This window comes from Neofelis nebulosa, chromosome 16 (genome assembly GCF_028018385.1).
Source record: "Neofelis nebulosa isolate mNeoNeb1 chromosome 16, mNeoNeb1.pri, whole genome shotgun sequence".
Taxonomy (NCBI): Eukaryota; Metazoa; Chordata; class Mammalia; order Carnivora; family Felidae; genus Neofelis; species Neofelis nebulosa.
This window is the reverse complement of record NC_080797.1, coordinates 5,863,405-5,879,672: the sequence shown is the minus strand read 5'-3', so window position 1 is coordinate 5,879,672 and position 16,268 is coordinate 5,863,405. Positions and strand designations below refer to the sequence as shown.

Sequence of the window (16,268 nt, the reverse complement as noted above, 5' to 3'; positions counted from 1 at the left end):
AGTTAGGAGATCGGGTGAGCGGCCTCTGGATGCACAGAATACACTCAGCATCCTCACAGCTTGGTGAAGAGGCTTGTACACATGCTCGTATGCTTGCACACTCGTGCACACACTCATGCACACACAGACGCACACACACACACACACACACACACAGAGTTTAGCATCTCTTCTTCTAATTGTCCAGAGAGGGAAATGGCCTCTTAGACACAGGTTGTATCGGGCAAGGGGTGGGGCATGCGGCAGGACAGGGGGCGCGGGGGTCCCTTCCACCTCGGCCCCCACGCCGGCCAGCTCTGCTCCACCCCGGGGCGCCACAGGCCAGTGAACCACAGAGTCAGGGGTCGTTCTGAGCAGCGGCCTCAATTTCCCGGAAATGCAGTCCTGGCCCTAACTTGTTGAATGTTCAGGAATGACGGGTCCCTGTGTCACGTCGCCTCCCCGGCACCAACCTCGGATGGCTGGGCTGGGCTCAACTACGAGGCCGGGTGCCTGACACCCAGAAGGACGCGTCCACTGGCAAGAAAGCGGGTTGCAAACCTCGGACCCCCCCACTCTGCGGACACGTGTGATATTCTCGCTGGAGGCAAGAACAAACATTAAACAAACATCAAAAAAAACCCAAAAAATAAATAAATTGTCACCTTCCGTGTTTCCCGGCCTACCTGGTTCTGAGTGTGTCTAAGCAGGTCGGGAGGTACTTGTCAAACAGGATGGTGAGGTTGGCTCTCTCTGTCTGGACTTCCCTCTTGTCAATCCAGCTACTCACGGGAGGGTTCCAGCCCAGGTCCGTGGGATTGATGTACAGGATTCCTGGGAACGTCAAGAATTTGGTTACGTTTCCATAAATGCCACTATATTCCTCAGCCCACGGAGTTACTTTCTCTGTGTAGAAAACGTACAGAGGACTGGACTTCAAAGAAACAGAGGCCTGGCCGAGGTCTGAGAGGGTAAGTAGGATTGCTACCCGATGGCCTGAGAAGAGCTGAGAGAAAGCAGTGTTGCCAAGGATCGTAGGGCCAAGTCTAGGCTCAGGAGGAAACCGGAGCCTGTGGACGTGACCTTATTCAGCAAAAGGGCCTTCCTTTGCACATGTGATTAGGGATCTCCTGACGGGATCATCTTAGATTATGTGCGTGGGACATTTATAAGTGTCCCTATAAGAGACAGAAGAGACAAGACCCACACAGAGGAGAAGGACGCGTGGATATGGAGGTGGGGGTTGGAGTCATGGGGCCGCCAGCCTGAGCGGGAAGAAGCAAAGGCAGGTTCTCCCCTAGGGAGGGAATCAATGTCTGTTGTCTTAGAAGCCATCGAGCTCATGGTGACTTATAACAGCGGCCCTAGGACATGAATAGATACAGAGAGAGACTATTCTCCTGCCCGCGTTCACAGCCTCAGCACGGGTTCCTGGAAGGAACTCTGGTGTTACAGTAGACATCAAATCCCCTCTCCTGTGCCCCAGTCTGTGCCCATCAGTTTGGTCGTGGAGCCAGAGGTTAAGTTAAGGTATGAAGTTGTCATTTCTCACCAGGAGGTAGTGAGAACTTCGATGCTGGGTTGTCACCACTGCCGTGGAGGCTAGAACTGGCCTACAAGGAGCCTCGTTCCAGGCACTTCTGTGCACAGGACAGTTGTCCAGCTCAGGGACCCTTTCCTTCCCATCTCTGAATGAAGAAAATCCCATGGCCCCGGCCTGGGAGCGCCTGGCCACCCTCGTGGACACAGATTCGGGCTGGGAATCAGGCCAGAGTTTCCCACGATGCACGGCCGGCTCCCGCTCAGACCTTCCTTGGGAGACAGCCACATCACCCGTGATGCCAGAGGCGCCTGTGTTCAAGGGCGCGGCTCTGCGGGTTTTCTCGTTTCCCGGGGGATACCTGCTCTGGAGACCGTTGCTGGGGTGGCCGTGCGCAGGTGGCTGATCTCAAACAGCAGCCTCATCGTGGGACTCAGGGGGATCCTCTCGTTGCTTGCCAGGGTCAGCACCTGGCAACAGGGAGGGACACGCCAAGGTAGGAAGGAGTGAGGACACGTGATCAGCTGGGGTCGGGGGGTGGGGTGGGGGTCTCTGGATTTGGCTGAGTATTCCTGGTAGGGATTAAGGATGATTATTTTCCTCTTTATGATAAGTATTTTCTAAATTTTCTACAAGAATCCTCTATCCCCTTTCCTATTGCCCCCCTGTGACCTCCATCCTTGTGTGTGTAAATGCATCCAAAAAAAAAAAATTAGCTCTATAAAAAGTTTAAATGGATGCCAATGATTTGAATGAGCTAGACCATATGGAATAACAAGGTAATTACAAGAAAAGAGTTCAGGGGCTCCTGGGTGGCTCAGTTGGTTGAGTGTCTCACTCTTGGTTTCAGCTCAGGTCATGATCTCATAGTTTTGTGGGTTTGAGCCCCAAATCGGGCTCTGAGCTGAGAGTGTGGAGCCTGCTTGGGATTCTCTCTCTCTCTCTCTCTCTCTCTCTCTCTCTGCCCCTTCCCAGATCATGTGGTCTCTGTCTTTCTCAAAATATATAAATAAAATTTTAAAAAATGAAAAGAAAAGAGAAGAGCTTAGGCTTCATTGAAATTGCCATTTCTTTTAAAGTAGTTCCTCTAGCGAAGGGGGGTGAAGGGTGGGCAAAGGGGGTGAAGGGGAGAGAGACACAGGCTTTCAGCTATGGAACAGGTAAGTCACAGGATGAGAGGCACAGTGCAGGGAATATAGCTAATGCCACTGCGATAGCATCGTATGGTGGTAGTGTTGTCTCTAACGGAGAGGGCTGTCCAGCCACCATGTCGTGCACCTGAAACTCACGTAACATCGTGTGTCAACTGCACTACAATAAAAAATAAGTAAAGTAGTCCTTCCGGGCGAGCGCACGTTTATTTTAATGGTTCTATAAATGTCGAAACCATCCCAACGCTTCCAACCCTAATGTACCTTCTGGACAAATTCAGGAGCCACCACTTTATTGGTACGAGATTTCCTGGTTTACAAAAAATAAAACATACTCTCCATGGATCAAGGTTTGCCACCATGGAGGACGCCCGACAGGCTCGGAATGTTTCTTGACCTTCAGTGTCCTTATTTACAAGAGAGCAAAAACTTAAGAAAGAAGATTTGAATAGATGACTTCAGATTCCTTCCAGCTCTGAGTTTTAAATTAACCTACATGCAGAAGATCGTGAAGACGGTTACAACAATGCTAAAAATGCAGTGAGCATGTGAGTACGCATACATCCGGTAGTTATGTGATAAAGCCGTTGACTACCTTATGGTGGCCATCATTTTTACAATATACACATATTTCAAATCAGCACCTTGCACGCTTTAAACTTACACAATGTTCTATGTTGATTAGATCTCAGTAAACCTGGGGAAAATTAAAGAAAAAAAAACAAAACAACCCCTGTAGCAATTCCTTACTCGGGGCCAGCCCTTGTGGGGGATCGAGATTTCCAAATGGGCCCAGGGGGACTGGTTTCCTGGATGATTAGGGATGGCCTGGGCATTTCCCTACGCCCGTGATACCTTGTTATCATCCATGACGGTGTTCAGAGACTCAATCCACATTGGATCTATGTCGCCATCCAGTAAGATCCACTTGGGCCCATCGTGGGTGATGTTGGCAAGCTCCCGCATGATGGAAGAGAAGAGTCCTGAAAGGAAGTACGGACAGCTTACCATCCACCTCATCATCAGTCCTATTTCTCGTCAGACAGACTTTCCCTCTTGGCTATAACACCCAGAAGAAGGTGTAAATGGAAGAGACAGGTCAGGACTGGATTTGGATTTTGATCTATGGAAAATCTGATAGTGAGTGCTAAGATGCTCCTTTCTCTGTGCTTCTGTCTGACTTTTAAGAACAAGAGTAAAATGAAAACAAAATCTGATGGTCTGGCTTGGGTGACGAGGGGCCCTAAGAATCATTTCGATAGGCAACTGGGACATGACAGAATTACCTTAAAGCTTTTTAGGTAAGGTTTCATCCTTTGTGATTACAGCCCAGGCTTTGAGAGAAGGGCCAATGGGAATCTAACTGGCATCACACAAAATTTATCTCTTAATTTGTAAAGAATCTATTTTCGTGATATTAAGCTTTCCTAATCAATAACGTGGTATGTGTTTTTCATTTCTTCCAACGTTTCTTCGTGTTCCTTCATAAAGTTTTACAGTATTTTCATTCGATGCACCTCTTTGGCTAAATGTATTCCTAAATAATTCATAGTTTTATTGCTATTGTGAATGGCATTTTTTTTTTCTGTATTGCCCTTTTCAGCCAGCACAGAGAAAAGCTATCGAATTCTATGTATTTATTGTATGCTTAGTTACCTTCAGTAAATTTTTTTAATTTTTTTTTATTTTTTGAAAGAGAGAGAGAGAGACAGACAGACAGAGCACATGCAGGGGAGGGGCAGAGAGAGAGGGAGACACAGAATCCAAAGCAGGCACCAGGCTCTGAGCCATCAGCACAGAGCCCGATGCTGGGCTCAAACCCACAGACTGTGAGATCATGACCTGAGCCGAAGTCAGATGCTTAACTGACTGAGCCACCCAGGCACCCCTTTAGTAAATTTTCATATTAATTTTAGTGATTCTTTTTTTTCCAAAATGTCTCCTGAATTTTCTAGGTACAAGGTTGTATAATCAGCAAGATAATTATTTTTTTCCTTTCCTCTAACTTATACTATCTATTCCATTTTCTTGTCTTACTGCATTGTCTACAATCCCACACCAACCCATGCTGAATAATAAGGTTGGTAATTGTTCTCCCTGTATTATCCCTGATTTTAATGGAAATGGCTTTAGTTCCTCATCATTCAGAATGCCTTTGTCCCCTCTTTTGGCTTTAAAGATTTATTGATAAAGATTTAGATTTATTATATTTAAGGGATTTCCTTCTATTCCTATTTTACTTAGAATTCTTAAATTAGGGGGGCGCCTGGGTGGCTAAGTCGGTTAAGCGGCCGACTTCGGCTCAGATCATGTTCTCGCAGTCCGTGAGTTCGAGCCCCGCATCGGGCTCTGTGCTGACAGCTCAGAGCCTGGAGCCTGTTTCAGATTCTGTGTCTCCCTCTCTCTGACCCTCCCCCGTTCATGCTCTGTCTCTCTCTGTCTCAAAAATAAATAAACGTTAAAAAAAATTAAAAAAAAAATTAGGAACAGCTACTGAATTTTTAGCGCCTGTTTACTTTGATAGAGCGAGTTGGGACAGGGCAGAGAGAGAGAGAGAGAGAGAGAGAGAGAGAGAGAGAGAGAGAGAGAGAGAGAGAATCTTAAGCAGGCTCCGTGCTCAGCATGGAGCCCAACACAGGGCTCAATCCCATGACCCTGCTAGGATCATGACCTCAGCCAAAATCAAGAGTTGGACGCTCAACCAACTAAGCCACCCAGGTGCCCCCTGAATCTATATTAGTAAGTGAAATTGGGCTGTTTTTGGTTCTACATAAAGGTTGATATCAAGGTTATTCTGGTTTTATAAAATGAACTGAGAGGTGTCCTTTTTTATCATTTTGGAATTTTTTTTCCCCGCTCTTTTTAAATTTTCCTTTTCACCCATTTACTCGTTTTCTGTTTCCTGTTGAGTAAACTTCCTTAATATTATAATTTGCTAAAGGATCATTTTTCTCCTAGTTTTCCTAACATGTATCATATAATTAAGTGATCTCTTCCATTTTAATCTTTATTTGCTCTTACAGCTACTAATTCTTAATCAGCTACATTTTACTCTTTTCCCTCCCATCAATCATGCTCACAGCGGGCTTGTGGTCTTTACAAAGAATCCATAAGCACGTTTTATTTATCCTATAATTTCTTTGTTCCTTCCCATTAATTTCAGATTGTATCTTTATTAAGTTTCTTCTTCCCCATTCTCTTCAGCTTCAGTCTATCAGTCTGAATAATTTCTTATGATAGACACTGACTTCCTTCATTTCTAGACCACCCTCAAAAATAAAAGTCTAGAGCTCCTGTCTGTTGGTTTCAGACATGACCCTGTTGTTTTCTGTATGTTCTTTTTACTGCTTCTGAGAAGGGATGCCATGTATTTTTTTTTTTTTCTTTCATCTAGGGGTTAAGTGAGCATCTCCTGATGTGTAAGCAGCACAATTATTTTTGGCCACTTTCTTATTGTCTGTTTCTACTTCTCTTGCATTATTATCAGACAATGTGGCTTGGAAACAGATACTTTTCAATTCACTGCAGTTTCTTCTGGACCCAATTAAACTTCAAATTTTTGTAAATGTCCCATGAACCGACCAAGAACAGAATATTTTCTACTTACAAGATGCCAATGTTCTAAAACTAGGTGTTATATTGAGTTTGATGATGTATTTTTTTCAATTTCTCTCAGAGTATGCTTATTTTTCTGTTACAGGATCTATCTAGTTTTGAACAAGAGAAAGTAATGTTATCTATCACATTTCTATTTTTATCAAGCTTCCCTAGAAAATGTTAAAATGTTGCCTTCCATCTACATGGACGTTCTTTTTTCATGAATACAGATTTATGACTATTATAAATCTTCCTTGCCAACGTCTCCAGATTTGATGAATACTGTATGTTTAATAAAATTTTAATTAAAATTCCCACAGAGCTTAAAGTCTGAATTATATTATGCGAGCTTAAATTTAATACGGAATACTAAGTGCCTGGGACCAGCCAAGAAAATTACAAGAGAATATTGAGGAGACTTATGTCATCAGACATTAAAATGTTATAAAATGATTATGAACAAGGGTGCCTGGGTGGCTCAGTCAGTTAAGCATCCGACTCTTGGTTTCAGCTCAGGGCATGATCTCACAGTTTGTGAGTTTGAGCCCCACATAGGGCTCTGTGATGACAGCACCGAGCCTGCTTGAAATTCTCTTTCTTTCTCTGCCCCTCCCCCGCTGTTTCTCAAAATAAACAAACAAACATTAAAATGACTGTGAACGGAGTAGAATCATAATTTGTATAGGATTAGATAAATAACGAGTGGACAGAATAGAAAACTCAGAATCGGATCCCGGCGTATAAAACAGGCTGGTATTTACATTCAGGAAGAAAGGATGGTTTGCTTAATGAGCGGTCCTGCCACTTTCAATTATCCATTTGGAAGAAAATAAAGTTGATTCTCTATCTTACCTCACACCAAGCTCCAAAATAAATTCCAGATGGATAAAAAAAATGTTCATGTAAAAATAATGTTTAGGACCACATTTATGATACTGTATCTACTGCTGAGCATGAGAGAACGTAATAAACCAAACAGGAATCCCAGGTGCTAAAAAGAATGGGCAGACAAAATTTTGTCTTTTAAAAAGTGGATGGTAAATATGTCATGAAGTGCCTGTAGACAAATGGTAGAAACCATTAGCAATGCACCCAACAGATACAGGGGTAATATCTCTGACGTATAAAGAATGCGAACAAGCGGAGAAGAAAATCGTTAAGTGGAAAGAAAATCACAAGAGTCCATTACTAAGGCCAGTAAGGAGGAAAAAATGCTAAGCCTCATTAAGGGTCAGTGAAATAAAAATCGGACAGGTTGCCCATCAAACCCTCTTGTTCTAGGCCCCTGACTGAGGGCCCTAAACGAGAGGAATCCAGGCAGCCAGACCATGATGCAGTCAGACACTGAGACAGGAGGAGGGAGCTGAGAGGTCCTCATCCTGGAAGCCACGTGGGTTTTACAAAGAGGTCCTATGGGCTCAGAGTTTTCTTTTCAGCTCTCTCCCAGTGACAATGCCTCCTTCTGGCATCTACCAGTGATTCTTAAATCTTAGAAGGCGACCCCGGGCTTAGTACTAAGCGAACTGGGATTTGGGACCCTTTGAATCGCTAGAGACGGGATCGTGGTCCTGGGTCCCGCCCGAGGTGGTGATGAATGGCGTCTTCTGTAGTGATGTCTCCCCATCACTCCTGGGGCTGTGCCGATAGGAACAGGTGTCCACTGTGAGACGCTACAGCATTTTGGGGAATGAGCTGCGGGCCTCCCCATCCCGCCCACGTATTCATTCCACCTGCCAAGCAATGAGCGGACTCCGACTTGTGCTCTAAAGTCTCAGAACCCTGGCTGAGAATGCCTGCCTTGTCTCTCCTCTTTCGATGCCCTCTCTCACGGAGCAGCTGGAAGGGTCCCCAAGGAAAGAGACTATCCCAAGGGCTGAGGTTCCCCTCCGAGCCTACATCAGTGCCTTCCTTTCTCTGATTCTTTTCACCTCCTTCTCCCACTCCATACAGAGCGGGCCAGCGTCCTTCCCTCTGAAGTTTGCCCCTGGCTGTAGACTCAAGCCTGCCCATGGTCTTACCATCCTTCCACTCTCTGGTAGCTGGATTGATGACACCAAAGAGCTCATCGTTTGTGACTGCTTTGGGGTTGAGGTCCACCCAGACGGGGCGACGCTTCATGATCTGATGGGTCTTGTGCAAGGATTTGAGCACCTGAGACTTGCCGGCCCCAGCGTTGCCCACCACGAACACCGAGTGCCGCACTGCCAGGAGCTCCTCCAGCTGGGCCACCTGGGGAGACACAACGTTTATCAGCCAAAGGGACCAACCTCTGCACTTGCATCTCAAGCGCTCATCCGTGGGGCCGGGCTGGTCCCTAAGGTGAGACCCGATGTCAACAGAGGAAGGGATCCGAGCGAGGGGTCCTAAGTGTGGGGGCAACGTACTTGTTCGTCATTCAGTCGTATAATTATTAGTCACCAACTAAGTGCCGGAGAGCGGGGCAGGTGGAGGGAGGTTCAGAGAGGACGTCCCTGCCCTCCGTGAGCTTCCAGGCCAACGGGGAAGCGTAATGGTTTGCCGTGATCGAGGGATTTGGGAACAGATAGGAAGAAACAGTTGATTTTGTACAGATAGAGGGAACAAGAAAGGCTTCACAGAGGAGGGGGGATTTGAACTGGGCTCCAGGGGTGGGTTTGCCAAGAAGATGAATAGTGGGGGTGGGGGGAATACTCCAAGCAGAGGTAAGGGCACAGACAAAGGCTTGTGGTGTGACAGAGCACGATGTGGGTCGCCAGATGTTTTGATAAGCCTGGAGTCAAGGAGTCCCTTGGGGACAACGGTGGCACTGGAGCCCTTATGGCTCTTGTTCTGGCTTGCCTCCAGCCTGGCCTTTCCACACTGTTGTGGGGGTACATCCCCTGGAATGAAAATCTGATCACGTCACTGCCATCACTCTGTCCCTTTAGTGGCTCTCCAGAGCTTTGGTGAGGAAACCCCGAATCCTCAGACTGGCTGACGAGGTCCTTTTGCAGACGGGCCCAAGTCAGCTTCCGGCCCATCTCCCCTCCCCCCAGCACGCACATGCCAGGGAGACAACTGGGATTCTTTAACGATGTTCTTTCCCGAGTCTGCACCTTTCAAGACAGGGTACTTTTGATTCAGACCTTCTCCTTTCTCCTACTTCTTCTGCCCAGACCTGGACGTCCCTCAGCCTGTAGGTACCTACATTCTGGTACTCATCAGTGCCGCAGGGGTTACTCCTCTCCCTATGAGATTCTAAGCCCATTGAAGGCAGGCTAGGAGGGATTTCTCATCCTTTTTTAAAAAAGTTTTTAATGTTTATTTTTGAGAGAAAGAGGGAGGGAGAGAGAGAGCGAGCAGGGAGGGGCACAAAGAGAGGGAGACCCAGAATCCGAAGCAGGCTCCAGGCTCCGAGCTGTCAGCACAGAGCCTGACGCGGGGCTTGAACTCACAAACCATGAGATCATGACCTAAGCCGAAGTTAGATGCTTAACCGACTGAGCCACCCAGGCACCCCATGAATTTATCTTTTTACTTCCAGTGTCTAGCAGACAATCTGGCAAACACCAAGCATTGAACAAGTATTTGCTGAAAATGGGAAGGATGGTTGGAAGGGCCGGGCAGCCCCTATTGTGAAAGGTCTTATACATCTTGGGCTAAGACGTTCAAACTTTAATATAGATCAAGCGTATTTTATTAAAAATTTTTTTTAAGTGTATTTATTTTTGAGAGGGGGGCGGGGCAGAGAGAACATTGAGCAGGGGAGAGACAGGGAAAGAGGGAGAGAGAGAATCCCAGGCAGGCTCTGCACCGTCAGCATGGAGCCTGATGTGGGGCTCGATCTCATGAACCGGGAGATCATGACCTGAACTGAAGTCGGACGCTCAACTGACTGAGCCACCCAGGCACCTCTAGATCAAGTATATTTTGCACTATAAGATCCTTAATGGCTGAGTTAAGTGAACCGAAGAGGTAATGTACTGGATACTGACACAACAGTGGAACAATACAAAGATTTTTCCCCATACGTTTTATTTATTTCCCGGTTTTCAAAAATGATAAAAAGTAATTGCTCTATTTTTTTTTTTTAATTTGAGAGAGACAGAGAGAGAGCACAAGCAGGGGAGAGGTGCAGAAGGAGACAGGAAGAGGGAGAGAGGAAGAGGGAGGGAGAGGGAAAAAGAAGAAACAGGGAGGGAGGGAGGGAGAATCTCAAGCAGCCTCTACACTCAGTGCGGAGCCTGACGCGGGGCTCAATCCCACAACCCTGGCATCGTGACCTGAGCCGAAATGGAGAGTCAGATGCTTAATGGACTGAGCCACCCAGGAGCCCATAATTTGTCTATTTTAAAACAATTAAGTGATACCAGTTTACTGGTTTACTCAGTTAAAATGAGTTCTGGGGGATCAGGAGGAGAGCGGCACTACTGAGCTCACTATAAAGGTAGTGGATGAGTGGCTGTTTGGGGAGCAAGATGATTAGCTTCCACTGTGGCAGACTGATTTACTGAGATACTGAGTTTTGCTCTCCATGGAATCCATATTTTTCTCTCCTCTGTCCCCAGCTGTTGCTAGAACTCTGAGTCAGGGCCCAAAAGCACCCAAAAGGGGATTCTCAATGCTGGCTCTCGTTCGCGTCCTTCAGGGACTTAACGCAGGATCTTTCCAGATAAGGAGAGTGTTGGGAACGGCCTGTGGGAGCTGCCATCTAAAGCTAATATATGCAGGCAAGAGAGTCGGCCACGTGAAGATCTCTGGGCGATGTTCCAGGTAGGGGGACAGTGAGTACAAAACCCTCAGGTTTCAGCTGTGAGCCTGGAGGGCTCAAGGAACAGAAAAGAAAGGTGGGGTGGGGGAGAGTGTAAGAGTGGTAAGCAGAGGTCAGATGTGCAGGAACGGGGACTTGGAATTTTATTCTTTTTTTGTTTGCTCAGCTTTTTTTTTGAGAGAGAGAGAGACAGAGGGAGAGAATGAGAGGGGGAGGGGCAGAAAAAGAAGGAGACACAGAGTCTGAAGCAGGCTCCCGGCTCCGAGCTGTCAGCACAGAGCCCCATACGGGGCTCGAACCCATGAACCGTGAGATCGTGAACTGAGCCGAAGTTGGACACTTAACTAAGCCACCGAGGCGTCCCAGAATTTTATTCTAAGTACAACAGAAAGCATTTGAAGGATTTAAGCATGAAACTGGCCCGAGGGCATTGCATTAAAAAAATGAAGGAGGGGAAAACGGAGCCCTGGTTATCGAACTGAGACTGTCTTCTATTCCTACATCATTTCTTTTTCCCATGAACAACTTCTGACTGCTTCCCTGATCCTGAAAGACTTACAATCACTCTCTAGTTCTATTGACTTCTTTTTATTCACTTCTACAGTGTTCTTGAAATAGAATTCAAGTACCATAAAACTCACCCTTTTAAAGTGTACCATTCGATGCTTTCGAGCATATTCATGGGACCGTACAACTGTCACCACCATTAAGACATTTTCTTCACTCCAAAAGGAAAAACCATACCATGAGTAGCCCCTACTTATCCTCTGACTCCTACCTCAGCTCCGGCAGCCCTTGATATACATTCTGCCTCTATAGACTATTCTGGGCACTTCATACAAACAGATCTAGAACAATATGTGGTATTTTGTGGATGGCCTCTTTTACTCATGACGTTTCCAAGGCTCATCTGTGCCGTGGTGCATACCGGCCCTTCCTTCCTTTATGGTTGAATCAAATTCCGCTGTGTAGGTGGGTCACAATTTGATTATCTGTGTATCAACCGATGGATGGGTCATTTCTATTCTCCGACTATTATGAATCTATCAGCTTTTGACAGTATCCCTGTCCTTCCCTTTCTCTCCTATCTTCAGCCAGACGCATTATACCCTTACATTGCTATGTTTGATAATAGTTATAGGTCATTCTATCCATATATCTAGACCTTCTCTATTTTCTGGGATTGTAAGGGTTGAAGACCAATCATGACTTGTGTTTTTATGGCCATAGAGATTTTTCATTGCAGAAGAAAGTAGTTGCCTGGAATGTGTTGTGTTCTCTATGAGCCTGGTGTCATGACCTGACACATGATGTTCTCAGCATTAACCCCTGTATACTCTTTTCTTACACTCCATATGTTGATCAATATAAGGTTCTGTTTACTTAAAAAAATTGGGGGGCGCCTGGGTGGCTCAGTCAGTTAGGCGTCTGAGCATCTGACTTCGGCTCAGGTCATGATCTCACAGTTTCTGGGTTTGAGCCCCATGTTGGGCTCTGTGTTGACATCTCAGAGCCTGGAGTCTGCTTTGGATTCTCTGTCTCCCTCTCTCTCTGCTCCTCCCCCACACATGCCGTCTCTGTCAAAAATAAAATAAAACATTAAAAAAAAATTTTTTTAATTGGGGGATGCCTGAGTGGCTCAATCACTCAAGCATCCAACTCTTGATTTCAGCTCAGGTCATGATCTCCTGGTTTGACCCCGTGTTGGGCTCTGTGCTGACAGCATGGGACCTGCTTAGAATTCTCTCCCTGCCTCTTCTCTCTCAAAATAAATAAATAAATAAATATTCAGAAAAGTTTCAGACCATGACTTTTTTCTCTTGGTGTTCTAATTGCTTTCCTTTTTCTTTGTTAAAATAAAAGACATTTGCCTTAGAAGTTTAATAAAATTGCATAAACTTTCATCATGATGATCTATTCTTGCTTGAGCGTATCCATTTTGAGGTCTTTTGTTGGAGACTGTGAACTTCCTGCCCTGATTTGGATGGATTGCTTTCTAGGTCTGCTGACAGCTATAATGCTAAGGTTTCTTTTTCTGATTCTTGATGTTTTGAAACCCATGGCGTTATTATTTTTCACCCTCAGTTTTCCATAGTATGTCTTCAAGTACCATTCAAAAGGGTGCATAACCCCGATGTCTATAGCAGCATTATTTACAATGGCCAAGATATGGAAGCAACCCGAATGTCCACTGACGGAGGAAATGGATAAAGATGTGGTATACACATACAATGGGATGTTACTCAGCCATAAAAAAGAATGAAATCTTGCCATTTGCAGTGATGTGGACGGAGCTAGAGAACATAACACTAAGTGAAATAAGTCAGTCAGAGGAAGACAAATACCATATGATCTCACTCAAACATGGAATTGGAGACACAAATGAGTAAAGGGAATAAAAGGAGACAAATCAAGAAACAGACTCTTAGCTATCGAGAACATACTGATGGCTACCAGCGGGGAGGTGGCCGGGGGGATGGGTGAAGTCAGGGAGGCGGGTTAAGGGGGGCACGTTAGTGATGAGCATCGGGTGATGTATGGGAAGTGCTGAATCAATATACTGTTGTATACCTGAGACTAATATTACACTGTATGTCAACTGGAATTAAAAACAATTTTTTTAACATTTATTTTGGAGAGACAGAGACAGAGCATGAGCAGGGGAGGGGCAGAAAAAGAGGGAGGCACAGAATCTGAAGCAGGCTCCAGGTTCTGAGCTGTCAGCACAGAGCCCGACACGGGGCTCGAACCCACGCACCGTGAGATCATGACCTGAGCCGAAGTTGGATGCTCACCTGACTGAGCCACCCAGGTGCCCCTCAACTGGAATTTAAATACAAACAAAACCAAACATCTGTTTCTCCAGCTCTAGAAAGTTCTTTCTAAAATTCCCATTGGTCACACGTTGCATAACCTAGATCAATCTTCTCTGTTATCCGGACTCTTGCATTTTCGGTCTCTTTGTACATCATATCTATTGTATTGTTATACACACATTATATCTACATAAATAAAGACATAAGTATCTCTTATCCTTATAAAACACATATATTGAGGGGTGCCTGGGTGGCTCAGTCAGTTAAGCATCTGACTTCAGCTCAGGTCATGATCTCACGGCTGTGAGTTTGAGCTTCGCGTCGGGCTCTGTGCTGACAGCTCGGAACCTGGAGCCTGCTTCAGATTCTGTGTCTTCCCCTCTCTCTGCCCCTCCCCTGCTCATGCTCTGTCTCTCTCTCCTTCAAAAATAAATAACCATTTTTTAAAAAATAAAAAAAAACATATATTGAATAAAAACAAATGTATATAAAAATGCATTTTTAAAATTACACACATCCATACGTAATTTCCTCCTGGGGTATTTCCTTGACTTCCCCTTCCAATCCCCTTACTGAATTTTGTGTTATCAATGATACAATTACGCATTTCAAAGAGCTCTTTACAATTCTTTGATGGTTCTTTTTACTTATTTATTTTTACAGCATCTCATTCCATTTGTATGGGTATCATTTTCCTAATTTCCTTCAAGGATACTAATTAGAACTTTCAAAATGTTCTCCTCCTTACTTGCACTGGAGTCAGCTGCTCTGTGTGTGTGTGTGTGTGTGTGTGTGTGTGTGTGTGTGTATGTGGTGTGAGCATGTGCGTGTGTGGGGGGGTGTCTGTCAGCTTGCCTTTGTCTCTCGTGCTGTTGGCTTTCTCCAGCATCTGGTGAGCCTCAAGTTTAAATGAAGATCGCTGCCCTGCGTTTTCAAGGAGGCTGGGCAGGTGGATACGCTCGGGGTGCCTTCCCGAGATGGGAGATCGCGGATGTATGTACACGTGGACCATAGACCTTGCAGGTGAGTAAGCGGGTGACTGGCCTTCAGGCTGAGGGGCCCCGAGTGGAATAGACAGGCCATAAACTGGGGCACCAACACCCCAAGAGCAGATATAGCCGCCCCTCCAAGAGTTTATTAGATTACTTTAGACTTTAGATTTATTTAGATTACTCTAGAATTAGGTTACTTTAGACTTTTCCTTCTGGCTGCGGGTTAAATGCCTGGCTGTATGTGGTCTGCCTTCTTGGGAATCTGTAACTAGAAGGCAGAGCTGGGAGAAGAGTGTGGGGAACCAGGTGGCAGAATTATAAGGGAAACAGACTTAATGGTCCCCCTTCGGCTTTTGCTGGTTCTTCTTCTCACCCCTGCCCTCCTTCACGACCAACTCCAAGCCCAGAGCTTCCCTCCGGGGTCCGCTTGGGTGGACTGGTCCCCTCGGGGTGGATTCTGGCCTGTAGCCCTTCCTGCCCTGTGTGATCTGTCCACCTGCTTTCATCCTGTTTCCAGGAACTGATGGAACCATCTCCTTCTAGTTTCCACACTCCTTATTCCTTTTTCTTAAAAAAAAAAAAAAAAAAAAAAAAAAAAGAACGTATACTATCGCTTTTCAGGGGATCTCAGGATGACATCTCAATCCAGAGCCTCACGAGGTATCTCTGATGAACTGACTTTCAGGAGTTCAGGTGGAAGGCGCAGACGAAAAGTGGGTGGGAGACAGCATGTTTTAACAGGGAGAATCTGTCTTATCAGAGGAGCAGAAAGCAATTATGAAAAAGGAGAGAGAAAGAAGGGGCAGAACAGGGGCCAGCTGAGTAGGAAAAAATGTAGCAAGTGGCAAAGTAGGGTCATGTTGCCTCAGCAGACTCGCAGAGCGTCCAGGAAGATGTGGACAGTTCTGATGCTGGGACATCAGCCCCAGAGCCCTACATAGCAGCAGCCTCGTCGGATTTACCTCCCCTCTGAGGATCGGAGCCCTTACGAGGAAACCCCTTGGTCTGGCATTCAAGGCCCCCCATATCATGCTGCCATATGACCCTTCGAGTCCTACTGCTCCCTCCCGGGCCCCGCTACCTTCTTCCTAGTGACACCGGACTTCTTGCCAGTGCTCACACCATCTCTGTGTTTCCCCGTCTAGCCCTTCACCGACACTTTTCTTCTACCTGGAAGGCCTTCAAGCCCACCTCTACCTTGAAAAAGTCTATCTGCCACACTTGGGAGGAGGGAGGTTGGGTGTGGGGACAGACAGGCAAAACACAGTCACAGCTGTGAAGGACCAGGTAAAGTTTTGCTTTCCTCTGTGAAATGTAATCTCAGAGATGGGAGCAGACACCAATTTGCAATTCTATTTATATACAGCCGCCGGGGCTCAATCTCAACCAATTGTATTGTATTCCATGCTAGAAAAGCCTCCTGGAGGCTTTTGTGGCACCCCATGGCATAGAAGGAACAAGGCC

General features: G+C 45.9%; 1 protein-coding gene across 1 annotated transcript in view; it reads right to left on the bottom strand.

The window, feature by feature from the left end:
• Positions 1-16,268, bottom strand: part of DNAH9 (dynein axonemal heavy chain 9) — a 337,407-nt gene that overhangs the window by 184,979 nt on the left and 136,160 nt on the right. Inside the window, exons 32-35 of the mRNA XM_058704720.1 lie at positions 8,286-8,496; positions 3,526-3,653; positions 1,881-1,989; positions 666-813 (exon numbers count right to left, since the gene is read on the bottom strand). Coding sequence (XP_058560703.1) covers positions 666-813; positions 1,881-1,989; positions 3,526-3,653; positions 8,286-8,496 — 596 coding nt within the window. The remainder of the gene's footprint in view (positions 1-665; positions 814-1,880; positions 1,990-3,525; positions 3,654-8,285; positions 8,497-16,268) is intronic.